The sequence below is a fragment of the Sinocyclocheilus rhinocerous genome, unplaced genomic scaffold (assembly GCF_001515625.1).
Source record: "Sinocyclocheilus rhinocerous isolate Xijiao unplaced genomic scaffold, SAMN03320098_v1.1 scaffold153, whole genome shotgun sequence".
NCBI classification, from domain to species: domain Eukaryota; kingdom Metazoa; phylum Chordata; class Actinopteri; order Cypriniformes; family Cyprinidae; genus Sinocyclocheilus; species Sinocyclocheilus rhinocerous.
In genome coordinates this window covers 2,602,813-2,618,648 of record NW_015660878.1, presented here as the reverse complement: position 1 = coordinate 2,618,648, position 15,836 = coordinate 2,602,813, and the positions used below count along the sequence as shown (strand labels likewise).

The following is a 15,836-nucleotide window of genomic DNA, read 5'->3' as shown; positions in this document are numbered from 1 at the left end:
GGTGTCTTCTGCTGCTTACAGAGACTATCAAAATATTAAACAAATATTACTAACAGATTAACCAAGCAACCTTGGTTTTTATGCCAGTCATGTGATTTGTGGTTTCTGATTGGTTTCTGTCAAAACCAATGTTTCTTGGCCAAAATAAGCTCAATTGTGGACCATTGTGGATGTTCAGTCAGAGGTCTGGCTATGCAAGACTTCTTAGGATCTGTGAAATTGTAAAATGTTGCACATTACCAGTTCAGGTCAGTAGTTAGTCGATCATATACAGTACTGTGATGCTTTAATTGTGTGATAAGTATTTGGCCTTGAGTGTTTTGCACTTTTCACTGCTCATCAAGCATTCAGGAAATAGACATGTAGGTGTAAATAAATAATATGGATCAATGAGGAGAACTAGACATGTCTTGAGATATGTCTTTTCCTTTCAGTACGAAATGAACACATACACAAACGCACACACACACACAGAGGAAAATTAGGTGGACAGGTTCTTGTCTTTTTCTCTTAACAGAAAATTTTCACTCACGGACATCATCACACACATTTCATCCCTCTCAATTTTGAGTTCTTCTTTGAGCGGAGCTTCTTTAATAGAATTTGAAGGGTTATCGCCAGATTCATGCCGCTTTTTCTCATGTAATCATCTTTTCTGACAGTGCTATCATAAAACTCTTTTCTTTTTGTTTCTTTTTTTCTCCTTGAAATGATTTTTTCCTTGTGAAAGGCTGGAGACTAACCAGCCACACTTTCATTGTAATCTCTCGGTTTTCAACTACAAATGGGACTTTCTAGAGACCTTCACACTTCACACAAGCTATGGCTAGATGTCTTTTTGCTTAGCAGCATGTGTTGGTCAATCATTTTTGCATGTAAATGGCCTCATTGCTGAATTAAAAAATGTATTTACACATCAACAAAGTGAGAATATGTTTAATGAACATGACACACGCACAAGATATAGTGAGTTGATCAATACATTATTCTTTTATCACAAAGTAATATTCAACCTGTTAGTAATTGGAAATTGAAATGAGTTTAAATTGCCTCCAAAACATCAATAAGTGTTTGAAAGTCCTTGCTGGGGTAGTACATGGTTCTGCTGCTCTCAGCACACTTTGAATAGATGGACCTTTCAAAGATGATTTGTTAAGTCCTTTGTCCTAGCTCCTTCCTCTGAGCGCGTTTCTGCCTGACTGCAAGGCGTTCAATCATTAAACATCAATCAGGCTTTTGAAATGCATTCTTACTGCGAGTAAGAGCCACAGTGCCGCACTTCAGGGTTTCTGCAGTTTGCTTTACAAATGCATTAGCCAGGCGGTGTACATGCTCACTCATTCACTCATGGGACATTTACACGGGCCACTGGGTTCTTACGGTATTAGTCGTGTTCTCTTGGGTTCGAGCCGTCTAAGCAGAGGCAGGTCGTATGGACAGCAGGATTTCCTTGACTTTGTCTTTAGAACTCTATTGGGCCCTAAACATCTTGATGGTTTGCTTTTGGATTTTGATAGTAACTTGTATTTAGAAGTGGAGAAAGATTTAAAAAAAAAATCTGTCTGTCTGTCTTTATTATGTATTATTATGTCTTTATTAGATATTTGCATTGAATTTACAGTATTTTGATGATGTTTTTATATAATTAAATAATTTACATATACACTGACATTCAAAAGTGTGGGTTCATTAAGATTTTTTGTAATGTTTTTGAAAGAAGTTTCTTATGTTTATATATATATGATCTTACTAGCAGTCTAGCAGTTTTTAAGCTTTTTAAGTTCAGAAATTTTTATTTTTAAAAACATTATGTGCAGAGACTGTCAGTTTAAAGAAAATTAATCCAGATTACCAACTGTTATTGCCAACTATAATGCTGTGACTCTCATATTAGTAATCTACTAAACTATGGGATTTTGAAACAAATCTAATGATACAGTCTACTGGAAACTTAATTGTGTATGCAATCATCACACAGTTGTGTAATGTGGTTTTGTCGTTGCAGTTATTGTGAATATTCAACACAGGGTTTTAAAAATTTATTTTGGCAACCAAATGAAAACCACATTTCCAGGGCTTGCTTCTCAGAGACGACTGGAGCCTAATGCCCGAGAAACACAGCTTGTATTTCAAAGGTTGTGAACTATTAAGCTGACCAGTGCTACTCTATGAGCATTTTATTTTTCCTCTCCTCGTTCAAGGAGATATCGATCCGACTCTCATCAGAATTCACACCATGTTCTGGTCTTCAGACACTGTTTGTCACGTACAATAGCTGAGTGCTGAGTGCTAGCGCCGGCTGCATTCTCCGGGAACAGTCTTCGCGCGCCCAAATTAGCCTCTCCAATTATCTCACCCAAGCCAAGAGCTCTGAGGTCGCTGTTCCGATGGCTGTCCTTCTTCTCAAACAAAGCGCTGACTCTACCTGAAACCATGAATCATTTTCCTCCAAGCACACCAGCTTAGTAACAAATCTCTGTTTTCTTCAGCCAAAAGACCCTGACTTTTACTAGCTTTTAAAAGTGCTTACAATGTACACTTATGTGGTAAGCCATCTTGTTTTGCGGTTCTGGATTTTTGTTCGTCAGCTTGTTTGGTGGACGCAAGATTGGATGTTATTTGACTTAGACTTCCAACTAGAGTGTCATTTTCCCATAGACCTGTAGAGTATATCGAACTTGCTCATTTTAGATGCGTCGCAATGACATTTCGTGACGTCTGCACTGTGATGAGAAGTTCTCATGTATCTCTTCGACCATACATGCTGTCAGCGATTCTAGACATTAATAAACTCGTCAAGTCTGGTAGTGTTTGGGTTTCACTGACTCTGGCCCTCTAGCGATCTTTCAGGACAGCCAATCAATCACAATGCATATAATTTCATTCAGACACAGGCAAACCCTGGGGCGAACATTTCAATCAAACGCAGAGTCATCCATCTCCAACCCAGTGACCGATGCAACTTATTCGATGGCTGGCTGGCGTGATTTGTTGAGACAAAAGAACAGACAGTCTTGCAAAAGCTCCTGAAATGTGCGCCTAAGAAAGCATAAAATCCCTGACATTTTCTCACCCTGCAAATCACCAGGGATTGTTGTTTTTGCAGTCACCCGAAAGTGTTTAGCAATTATCTGATTGTGTAAAGCTCTCGCGTCTCAAACATCGTGCCAAAATATTCATCACTTATTTAACACTTAACTAACACTTAAGCCACAGTAAAATAATTATCATTCTTTAAAAGAAAGAAAGAAAATTTGTTCTTGTGGTAATTGTTTCATGTGCGCTTAGTATATTTTCCTGTTTACAGTGAACTTAATGGTGTGAATACTTTTTGAACGGTTTCATTTACAATTAGTCATGATTAATTTATTCCTTTTATTGATTATTGTTAATTGAGTATTCATTTCATATGAATGCACATGATTTTAATCTTCTTTTTTTTTACATTTTTCATTCATTCATTTTTTTACTTTAATATCAGTTGATAGTTTGAACTATGGCTGGACTTTTTTTTAAAGCTTTTTTCCACTTCTGATCTCAAATCGAGTTTTCTGCTTCTACAATCAGCTCTACATATTAGAGTCTGCAGATGTTTTTATTTGATGGTTGGATGGTCTGCAGACGCCACTTCAGTTAAGCTTGTATTTCTAGAGTACAAATGTCCCCCTCCCCAACCTCTCTCTCTCTCTCTTTTTTTTTTCTTCCTCTCTTCTTTTCGGCGGCCTTCAAATAGCGCCAGCCATAGCAAGCGTCCCACTTGCAAATCTGCGTGCTTCAAACGCTGTTATATTTTAGATACAGCTGACTGGCCCTGACTGATAATACCCCACAGTTTAATTTCCCAGGTATTAAAGAGGACTTGCTGGTTTTTGAATTGGATGTACTAGTAGGTGGTATTTGGGGAGGGAAAAAAATGTTTTTGTGCTTTACCTTGCTCAAGAGGTCTGAGAAATGAGTTTTCTTCATCTTTAGTCTTAAGTAGGGGGGGGGTACAGGATGTTTTGTGTGTGTGTGTGTGTGATCTGCAGTATAAATGGAGATGTGTTAGTATTCATACAGGTTGGGGTTTCTTATAAGTTTACGTAACATTTGCAGGATCTGTAAGATTTTCAACCAGTTTAATAGAGAACAGATGTTTACATATATTTAACAAGACAAAATAACTTGATTTACACTATCCTGTTTAAAAATTTACATAACCTTGGTTCTTAATCTTGTTTTGCCTTCTTCAGCATCAAATGACTGTTTGCAGCCTTTTTTGGCGCCGTAAAAGTCTCTCAGTTGTCCTGAGTTGATCTCAACATCACATAACCACTATGGGGATGAATTAAAACATGCTGCAAAACCAAAGAACTTGAGAGACATTTTTGTTCATGCAAATAGTGGGCAAATTCACTGCTCTGCACAAACTACAGACTCGTGAATGTCTACAAAGTCTCTGATTCTTAATCAGAAAAAATATTAATAATTAAGGCTATGTAAGCTTATGCAGATAATAATTTGAAGAAATTATGTAAATAAAAGTTATTATGAATTTTTATTTAATCATTTATTTACTTTTTATATACATTATATTAACCCTCTGGGGTCTGAGGTGATTTTGGGACCCTTGAGATGTTTTGACATGCCCTGATATTTGTGCTTATTTCAGCTACTTATAACATACTATTGGCCAACATATAATTTTTTTTGTATTCAGCACAAGCGGTGCTACAATATGTGAGCAAGATGGATGTGCATGTTTGCATTTTTTAGAAAAAAAGATTATGCGTGTTTAGTAACTTTTGGGGGGGGGGATGTAGCTGAAATAAGGCCATAAAACCCATACTGAATAGCTCTGAATGAAACTTTTGAGTAATCAGTCTTGTAGGCTAGAATATTTACATCAAAATTATGTGAAAATCACCCTGCTTACTCATTCACAGAAAACAATATATTGACAATTATTAATAATAATCAATAAACAGTTAATTTAGTAATATTTAATTGTAAAATAATTTATATTTTACTTCCTTAATTTAGTACCAGTTACCTGCTTTATTTTGAGTTTTCATTAATTTTTGTCTGTAAATAAACTAAATAGTTTATTCATTAATTTAATTGTATTACTTGGAAAAAGCTGTCTGATTATGCAGCATGTAACATGTTCCCCCAACACCATTATATCAAATAGCTTTGTAATGGCAGTACATGCAAACTAAGATCTATGTGCCAACAATGGATGCAATTTGTGACTCTGCAAAATGATGTTGTGCCAATGCAGTCAGGTAGGCTTGCATATTTTTTTGGATTTATGGTAATCTAAGACTAACCGTGTTTGTTGAGCATGTGAATGTGTGGGTGTTTGGATGGCTGGTTTCAGTGAATTAGGTGTGTAATGTACAATCCCGCTTCGTGTGTGTGTGTGTGTGTGTGTGTGCGTTTCAGTGTCTGTTTTCCCTCGTCTCCTTCTAGGCTTGGACTCCCTGCTGATTCCCCCTTGTTCACCGAGTTCTGTAGCCTTTGCTGCCCACATGCAGTGCCAGTGTTCTGAAACTGGCCCTAATTGGCTGGGTCTCCGGTTGGCACCAGTGCCCGGCGCTCACCCCGGCAGCTAATTGGCTCAGCCGGCCGCCCGTTTCCACGAGCTTCGGCCAGGGTTGGATTGATGGATGGCAGCAGGTGTCAGGAAAGCTGCTTTCTGACAGAGCAGCTTGTGAAGTCAATTTACAGCCCAAAAGGCAACAGGAGGGTTTTTGCATGTAGCTGTGCCTCTAGAGAGAGAGAAGGTATTTGAAAACACTGCTATTTTTAGACATCATTTTAAATCTTGAAACTGACTTTCCCCAGTTATATAAAATGAGGGGGAAAAAATCACTTTCTCTGCAAAGATGGCAGAGCTCCAGAAAGACTGAAATAAGTGGAATATAGCTGTTGTGATCTGGGCTTTCCTTATCCACCGCCCTAATCCTTGATTATCACACTTCATTACGAGCGTAGATTTGCAATTAAATTTCGCCGGAAGCATTGTGAGCAGTACAATGAATAAAAGTGTATTTTGACTTGGTGCTGAGGTGAAGGACACGGAGTTGGAGAAAAAGAAGAACATTGGCATAAAGTGAAGATTGAAGTATCTGTAGTAGTTAAATTGTTATACACATTTCCGAAATAGTTGATTCTGATTGGTCAGTTTTGGAATCCTGCGTATAAATATTTTTTTTCTAAAGACCGCAGAGCTTTTTCTTGTTTTTCTGCTACACGGTCTCTTTTTTTCGCATAAGTAATAGTTGAACTCAAATCGATATTTCAAGTCTATTTATTTATGCATTTATTTGGTAAGTAGACTTTTAATAAAGAGGATAATGTACAGTCAGACGGTCATTATGGCAATATAAACCCTTTCAGGGTGATTTAAGACCCCTGCTCTGCCGTCTGGGTTCATTTTACGATAACAACCGGCCGACTGTACATTATCCCTTCCTAAATTTACATAGTAAACATGATTGAACATGTGTCTTTGGGTGAAAAGGGCTGTACCCGGATGCGAATGGACCAGTTCATGAGGCTTCTCCAGATGGACAAATGCCATAATTAGATTTCCACTAATGCCCATATTGACATTGGCTTTATTCACCCTTGATTCATTCTTTGTGGACTTGCTGCTACCAGCTGCCTCAGTTTCATTTTGTTTCCATGTCATCTGCATTCGCAAAATAGTAAAAAAAACATGTTTTTGCAAATGAAGACAACACTTTCCACAGTGAATTGAGGCATGCTGATAATTGCTGAGAGTGTGGTGAGAGCACAGCCCTGCTGTTTATCTGCCTTTTAATTGGGAAGATGCCCAAATGTGAGCACAGAGAGAGCGGCCACGTGGGAGTTACTGTCCTGCCATCGGTCACAGATCTGCAGTAGAATCTTTTAGCACAATCTACATTTTTTTCAATCTAAATTTTTGTTTGTACAAGTTGTGACTGTTTTAGTGTAGTGCTGTACGGTAGCTAGATTGTGTTTTTTTTTTTTTTGAGTGGTTAAAAATATGCGTTTTAGTTAACCAAAACTAAAGCAGATGTTCGGTTTTGTTATTAAAGGAAAAAATAAATGTTATTTAATATAATACCCTGTACATTAAATGTATAATTTATTATAAATTATAATTTTAATGGCTTTTTTCTTTTGTTTTGTTTGGTTTGTGTTTTGTTTTGCATTTCTGTTTAGTTTGCTTTGTTTTGTTTTTGCTTTTTGGTTTGTTATTTTGTTTTGCTTTTTGTTTTTTTGTTTTTTGCTTCGTTTTGTTTCTCTGTTTAATTTGTTTTGTTTTTTGTTTGTGTTTTTTTTTGTTTTTTGTTTTGTTTTTGTTTTGTTTTTGCTTTTTGGTTTGTTATTTTGTTTTGCTTTGTTTTTTTTGTTTTTTGCTTCGTTTTGTTTCTCTGTTTAATTTGTTTTGTTTTTTGTTTGTGTTTTTGTTTGTTTTTTTGTTTTGTTTTTGTTTTGTTTTGCAGCAATGTGCTTGAAAAAAAGGTTGATATTCTGGTTATTCAAGTCCCTTCAAAAAAAAAAAAAAACTATAGAGGTGGCATATTAAAAGAGAAACATGTCAGACGTCTCTGAGATCATCGCAAGTGATAAAGGAAACAAGACCAGTTATTGTAGACAGAAATGGTCAACAAATCTCACCTTGAACTGCCATGGAAATAAAGTTGACTGGGAGATACCAAGGGCAGCCCTCTTTTACCCAGAAGGCCCCAGCGGACATGAATATGTAAGCAGCTCCATCTCGTTACAGTACCGCCTGACTGAGGTCATACACACAAAAGTCATGCGGTCACCATCAGCATGAAATCCAAAGTCAACTGCATGTCTGAAGGGCAGCCACACTTCTCTTTCTTTTTCTCTCAGTTATGTATCTCAGGTTTACCATGACCCTCTCTCTCGGTCTTTGTGTCTCTCCCTTTCTCTCTCCCCTCTTATTTGTTCCCTCATTCCCTTGAGGGAGAACTTTATTCCAAAGGCAATTGTTCTGCCTTTTGGGTCCCTTCGTGTGTCCTCTAGTTAGATATTAGAGAGAGGAACACTCTTTTGTTTTGTCCTGGATCTCCGCTCTATTGTCTACCTCTGCTCCTCTCTGTCTGCAGGGGTGTCTCTCTCCTCTTTATTCGGCTGTTCTCTCTCGGTGGTAATAGATGGCTTAGCCCTCCTTGGAGACTGCTCTCCATGAACGTGACTGATGATTTGATTTCCCCATGGTTTTCCCCATATGGCCTCAGCAGAGATAACACAAGCTGAAAAGTGCTTTAGCCATCAGTTAATACCTCGGGCTGCTGATCAGTCAATTGATCAAACTTTGTGATCAGATTGGTCCGAGTTTGACCCGTAGACTGACAGCTGGCCTGGCACAGACAGTGGCATGGGCTCTAAACCTCAATGACACGTAAAAAAAAATTAGGCTACGTTCACACCACCAAATTTTGTGTTCACGTTCAACATTTTTGTGAGTTTGTTCACGTGACATTTTAATTGGTCTGAACAGCAAAAAAGGGTATTTAAAAATGTACATTTATGCATATAATTTCTTAATATAATTCATTTTTAATGATTTCAATAATAAATGTCATGAAATTAAATGAATTTAAACTGTATTTACTGTTTAAATAATTGCTGATGTTATGTAATTTATACACGGATATTTTTATACAAATACTTCTGTATAATAATAAAAGTAGTTTAATGTATATTATAGACATTTATAAAATATAATGCATTATAATTTATCAATACAGTTTATAATTTTTTTTTGTAATTTATCAATTACAAATGCTTTTTATAATACCTATTTTTTTTATATAGTACTTTTTAAACAAGCAAAACAACAAAACAAATTGTTTTCATTAATAATAAGGCATTCCATATATCAGGAATGCCTTATATACAGAGGTCTAACACCTTGCCATCGCATTACCAACTGTTTTCACTTTCCTTCATTTTTACAGCAAGGGCAAATCTAGCACGCAGTTATGCAGAATGTCACATTACATTTATGTAATTCATGTAAAAAATGAATTCTGACCTGGCTGTTCATGCTGAAAAAATATTACTGAAAAAAAAAAACATATGGAAACATATTTATTAAAAAATTGAGTTCTACGTATGAAAATGGGCCTGGATGTGTGTTTTGCGGGGAGGGAGAAAAATAATATTTCAGATATGGGCCTTATTCATCTACGGTGTTAACATAGCTGCTAGCTAGCCATTTTATTTTATTTTATTAATTTTAACCACTCAAAGTGGCCAAATTAGATTATATTTGGTGACCTGATGACCTTAGGAAAGGTACTTGTATTAAACAAGAAACAGATATAAATGGGCAGTATTTCAGATTAGAATACACAATATTTAAATGACAATATTCCCAGACCAGACACTAATTTTGATATATCTGTCTATGAGCATATGGGGCGACTTTGTCAATTCATATGGATCGGATGGAGATATTTCTTGACAGGTGGACAGAGAAGCGTGTACATGCTGTGTGTTTTAGGGCACTGGATCGATCGTGGTGTCAGAGTACCAGGACATTCGTAGAGTGGGGTCTTGGATATAGGGCACCAAGTCTGATTGGGAAATCTTTGTATCTGGTCCCTTTAATAGTATAGGACAGGCCTTCTTGTTGACCGCTAATTTGATCTTTGCTCACAGAAAATGAGGGCCGGACTCTGCCAGGACAGTTAATTTTTTTCCCATTGTGTCTCAGTGGAGGACATGTCCAGACCTACACAGGGGGCCGTCAACTCCTTCTGCCTACGCAAGAATGACCTCTGACCTCTGTTCAGCATCCCTCTCAATTACCCACTGACCCTTCCTGTCAAAGCAGCACAGACTGCTGGGTAATACACCAGCTTCCCAGACAGCTTTTAGCAGGATGTGATCTCAAGGAGGCGAAGGATCATCCCGTAGAGAAAAATGCTTCGCTTGAAACTGTGTGAAATCTTCAAGGACTTACCTTATTTGCCATGCATAAATCGACCTTGTTAAAGGTACGTTGACATTTTATCTGCACTGAGCTTCCCGAAACAGTTCGGCATGATATTAATCATCATATTTTTGGAAGCTTCCAAAATCAAACTCTCGGTTTCTAACCTGCGTGTTTTTCTTACACTTTTACGCTCTCTCATTATCACTTTTATTCCCGTTCTTCTCAGTGCCAATTAGATCTGAACAGGCTGGCTGTGACCCGACATTTGACCTTCGACCTGTGCCTGCTGGACAGGTGAACTCCTGGGTTTGTTCTGGCAACTGAGTTCCTTGTGATGGATGCCGGGGCCTGAGTAACTCTGACCTTGTTCGGTTCGGCTGTCGAAGGTCATGGTGAAAGAGACGCCGTTTTTAACAAAGAGCTTTGATTTGTTGTCTCATGTGTGGGTCTCTGCTTGCGAGCATTTTTTTCCGCTTCATTAAGACCGTGTTCACCTCAGGTCGAGATGAGGGAAGGCACGAACCTTCCAGACCCAAGTTGAGCTGCCGAAACGTCACTGTACTTTGCGTAGGAGAGCAGATGACAGATCAGTCAACATGAGGAGAATGGAGGTACTGTAGAAGGATGGAAATGGGAAGAACGAGGCATTTTTAAAATATCTCCCTGACGCAGCACATGCTTTTACCTGTTATGTCGGTACATTCCGTGCTAGTTCAAACTCTGCAGCACTCGGCTAATTAAAAACATTGCTCTTCTTAATTATTCAGCTGCAGCTAATTGATATTCAGCAAGACACTTTTCCTTCTAAATGACCCGTTTAATTTGACCATGGGGTCTGCTGCGATGATGCTGAAGTCCTCCTGCCATGCGAGAGCGGAGATTGTGTGGGAAGAGGCGAGCTTGCAATTAAAACAAAGTTTTTTGACGTATTATATCTGTCTACATTTTTTTTTTTTTCTACGAGCTGGAGGAAATGCAGCCCATCTGTTGCTTTGGGCCGTGCTGAATTCTCACTTACCAGATACAGAATGATAAATGTCACTGGGCATCTGTTTTTATTGCTCATTTTACAGAAGATTCCTTTGTCAATATCTCTGGTTGTGTCTTTAAAAGAATGAACTTAATGTCTGTCTGTGGCACACTGGGTGTCTGGCTCATCCATCTATGTGGATAAACGAATGGGAAATGCATTTACAGTTATTGTATTTTTTGTTGAAGCACTTATAGCATTGTGCGTAAACTTTAGATTGAAAATAACCCGAATATTCCATTGAGTCACGCAATGATAGTTTTTGTTATAATGGGTGTGAGTGGGCGACAACACGGCACAAAAATTGTCTCAGGGATAGCAGTGTTTTTAATGGGTCATATAATGAGAAATCAAATTTTCATTGGCCTTTCGAAATAACAGTTCATTGTATTCTGAAAGCATGTACTTTCAGAACTTAAAACTTTCTTCACTGTTTAAAAAAAAAATAAACAAAACCATTTATCAAAACTAAGCTGCAAAAACAACTCGTTCTGAACTACTGACACGGGTCAGATGAGCAAATAGAGCACAAATTCCCACATTCACACATCAACAATAATATCTATTTGGTATTCAAAACTTGGCACTCACAGTCACAGTGAAATAATAAGTTTAATTTAGATTATTATTCAGATATTTCTATTTCCAGACACCAGGACATTTTTTTAGAAATGATAGGAAATAATGCCAAACTTTTTGCTCTGTGTAGCACCTGCCACTCTGCATTTCTTTTCTGAAGAATCTGTTGGAAACTTGGCCCAGAATAAACTGTCACCAACTGCCAAATGTGATTTCAAAAATGGAATGTGGCTAATAAGGCCAGTAACTTTTCAGAAATATAATATAATTGTGAAAATAATAGATGGTTCAAATCAAATCACTCTAAAATCGAAGACATACGGACCTAATATAGACGTCTTCTAATGACAAAAAATTGGGGATACCCAATCCTCTCCAGAATGCCATGTGGCAAATCTGAATGAAATTTCTTTCTTTAGAATGAATTTCTCAATTCACCTATACAATTAGCAGGTGTGGCAAAAAAAATAAATAGATAAATAATTGGACAAAATGGTCTGAAGTTTGATTATTTTTAGCTATCATTTCAGTTTGATCTAAACAGTTTGAGCGGCACATTTCAACGCAGATTGCTTTGAGAATTAGTCACTATTAGTCACAGACTGGTCTTCAAGGAGCTAACTATAGCGCTACCCATATTGGGCCTGAAGGGGAAAAAAACAATGATAGTTTCTCTTCAAGTCCACTTCTCTTCTGATGGGGAGTCACCAGTTTGTTTAAAAAAGAAAAAAAATCTTTGTAGAACAGCGGGATTGCAGTTCGCTGTGGGTCTCTCTCTGTCTCGGTCTCTCTCCATCCAGACACATGTCACGAGAGGTGTGACATCTTGTATGATAAATCACTCTCATTGTCCTCCCTCCCATCCTCCCCATCTCTTGTTCTCAGTGTTTGTAGTTTCACTTTCATTTCTCAGCCTCCCATCCCACTCCCTGTTCATCATTTGCGGGATAATAGCGAGCGATTGGTCATGTGACTCGGGGGCCTTTGTTAGCAGTGTAATGTGATTATATGACCTGCAGGAGACTGAATGAGTGTGATGTGATGGAAATAATCCTGACAGCCTGTGTGACTGAGCGACGGAGGGCTGCCATATGCCCTCTATGATGTCTTGAATGAGAGGGAAAATCCCTGTGCGCACATCGGTGGCAGCGCCTCCCTGTTCTTTAATTGCTCATTGGATACGCTGTCACTGTGTTTACCTACTGGTCTGTGAATGCAGCTGCTCCGTGTGTGTGTGTGCTGAAGGTCAATGGCAGTAGCTGCATTTCTTTCCATAGAAAATTTGGAGCCATAATGTCTCCTTGACTGATTACCCACAATGCTTCTCGCCCACGCAAGGGCCTCGATTGGCTCGCAGACTTGAATGTGTCTGTGTGTACATGTGAGTGCTGGAGGAGAACAACGCAGAGGTCAGATTTATTCTGCCAGAGGGGTGGACTGCTTCTGTGGAGGGCTGTGGGTGTTTTTGGAGAGCAGTTCTGTCCGTCTTCACTGCTGCAGGTGTGGGACTGCATTAAACTGCAGTTGTGTTGCTATTAAACCGTGTTATACACACCCACACGCATGTCATGGGCCGCTCTAAACATACTGTACCTGAAATGTTAAATCAAAACGACCCTGTTTATTTTCTTAACACGTGTTGTTTGTCTAATTGTGAACAATGTGAAATTAGATGATTTCTAGATGATTAGCTTGTAGAAATTAGATGATTGGCTTGTAGATAATGCTTACCAGTAGCCAGATATCTGTTTTGGATTTATTTTTGCAACACATTTGGGCTTCATGCTGTTATCTAATGGCCACCGTCCATTCAAATCTCAGTGGATAATTGGTCATTTTGGTGTGTGTGCATTTAAGAGGCAGTGTGGTTTTAGTTTCATGGAGATAATATTACAGTTATTTCAGTCATTTTTATTTTGAGTATTTTTCTTTTTCATTTTCTTTCATATATATATATATATATATATATATATAATAAAAACTTAAATGATTTTAGCAAATGGCTGCAATATAACAAAGAGTGAAAAATTTAAGGGGGTCTGAATACTTTCCGTACCCACTGTATACAGTATATAAACACTGTAACCAACAGGGCACTCAGTAACAGAAAAGCGTATCGGCCGAAGCTGATACCGGCTCAATTATCAGCCTTGGCGATATATCGGCCAACCTCTAATCAGAATACCTTAGCAATCACTTAAAAATGCCCTCACAAAGACCTGTAAGGCCCAAGCAGATAGCAAACACCTTCTATAGAAAAGTGTAAAATTATAATCAGGGGTGCACATAAGCGGTATGTATGCGCAACCAAAATAAAAAAATGTGCAAAAAGGTCATCACCATTTCAGATCGACTAATTGTAATACTGTATAAGATTTCCATTCAAACTGAACGCATAAATCTAGGCTATGTGCTGCCGGTATCAGATCAAAACGCAAATCTATGATATTTCATTCACTGACGTCCTTCACTCGGCAGCACTACAGTGCCTGCAGCCTGCCAAAATAACAGCTTGCTGATTTTAGGTTTGAAAATTTTGAATCCATTAAAATTTTTTTGAATACATTAAAAAAGAAAAAAATAAATATTAGCATTGGATTTAAGTGTACTATAAATAATTATATTTTAATTTAATACTAATTTTTTATTTTGAAGTATAATAGTGTTATCAAACTTTACTTATTTTGTTAGTTTTATTTACAAAAAGAAACAAAATGAAGTGCAATAATTACTATTATTACTATTATTAATTATTAGATTTTTTTACAGATGCATTTAATGGGTCACACTATGTGCAGTGCACCAAACCAAATCTCCAGGTGCTCTCAAGAGAACCAGGCCGAAAAAACTTATGTTCGCCCCTGGCTATAATGATATGATGTGGTAATGTTACCTTTCCAATAACAAAATGAATGAGAATTTAGTGTGTACATGTGTGAGGAGATTTAAGAAGTTTAATTTTCTTTGGGATTATTATTATTAACCTTCTTAGTGACCTAGAAATCGTGGCAGTGTTACCTGCGGGTTTATATATATATATATATATATATGAGTCAGAGAGAAGTTCATCAGCGGCACAGGCCTCCATGAGCGCTGGAGTTAAGCTCTGATGGAGGTTGCTCTGCTCTGATTAGATTTAGATTAGATCAGATTTTCAGGGTTTAGATTTTAGATGAGATTTGTTGTGAAGAGCTCTTTCTCGCCTTGCGACGGTGTTTGATAACACAGAGCAGATCATACGGTCTCTGTGTCCCTGCACTACAGTAAACACCCCACTGCTTCACACCGCAGTTTGTGTGTGTGTGTGTGTGTGTGTGTGTGTGTGTGTATGTGTGTGTGTGTGTGCGAGCTTCAGCCTTTGAATACCGAATGTAATTATAGGAACTTCATCGTTAAATTGCTCTCTCTCTCTCTTTCTCTGTGTGCTTTTCTTTCTGCTCCCTCACTCCAGCAGATGGAGAGAAAGGTAAGGCATAAGTGGTTTGATTTGTACATCCCATATCTGTCTCAACCTGCTTCCTGCTGCAGTACTGCATGCCTAAAAAGACTCTCTCTTTCACTCTTTCTTTCTCTTTTCTCTTGTCTCTTTCGCTCTCTTTTTCTGTAATTTACTGCTGATTTTTTTTTTCTAATCATCGTTTTTCTTTTATTTCATGTCATTTTCTTGCCATTGTGTTTGTACACCAGCTAAGAAATTATTTTTCATTGTTGAGGCACTTTTGCTTATGAAATAAATTAATCATGGCTGAATGTGATTTGCTCTATCTATAACTTTTGCATAATGCTGCATCTACGCTGCTATATGTTAGCATAAGTTCAAGATGACCAGCACAACATAAAAAAAGAAATAAAAACCTAAAGTTAAAAAATCACTAATTTTTACTCACTTTTTGTTTCCTGGAAAACCCACCAGAATGTTAATGGTGATTTGATAAAGAATATTATTGAAATATTATTTATTATTTGGTTAATATTTAGTATGTGTTGAGTTGATAGCAGATTATTTATGCACACTGAAAAAACTATGGCTGTTAATAGAATAGCATAATTGTGATTAATCTCATGATTTTTGACCATATTTCAAAGAACAGAATAATAATAGTAATGTCAAATTTTGTAAATATATTTAAAAACGCTTGCGATATCTATTTGTGTGTGTATATATATACAGTATATATACACGCACACAAATACATATCGCAAGCATTTTTAAATATATTTACAAAATTTGACATTACTATTATTATTCTGTTCTTTGAAATATGGTCAAAAATA

The 15,836-nt window shown here is 37.4% G+C and overlaps 1 protein-coding gene across 7 annotated transcripts in view; it reads left to right on the top strand.

Moving 5' to 3' along the window:
• LOC107725634 (MICOS complex subunit MIC19-like) overlaps nucleotides 1–15,836 on the top strand; it is a 78,099-nt gene that overhangs the window by 36,375 nt on the left and 25,888 nt on the right. For 6 of the 7 annotated variants that reach the window (XM_016534966.1, XM_016534965.1, XM_016534967.1 and 3 more), the window contains one exon: nucleotides 15,013–15,027. The exons of the other annotated variant lie outside the window; for it this stretch is intronic. In XM_016534966.1, coding sequence (XP_016390452.1) covers nucleotides 15,013–15,027 — 15 coding nt within the window. The remainder of the gene's footprint in view (nucleotides 1–15,012; nucleotides 15,028–15,836) is intronic. 7 annotated transcript variants of the gene reach the window in all.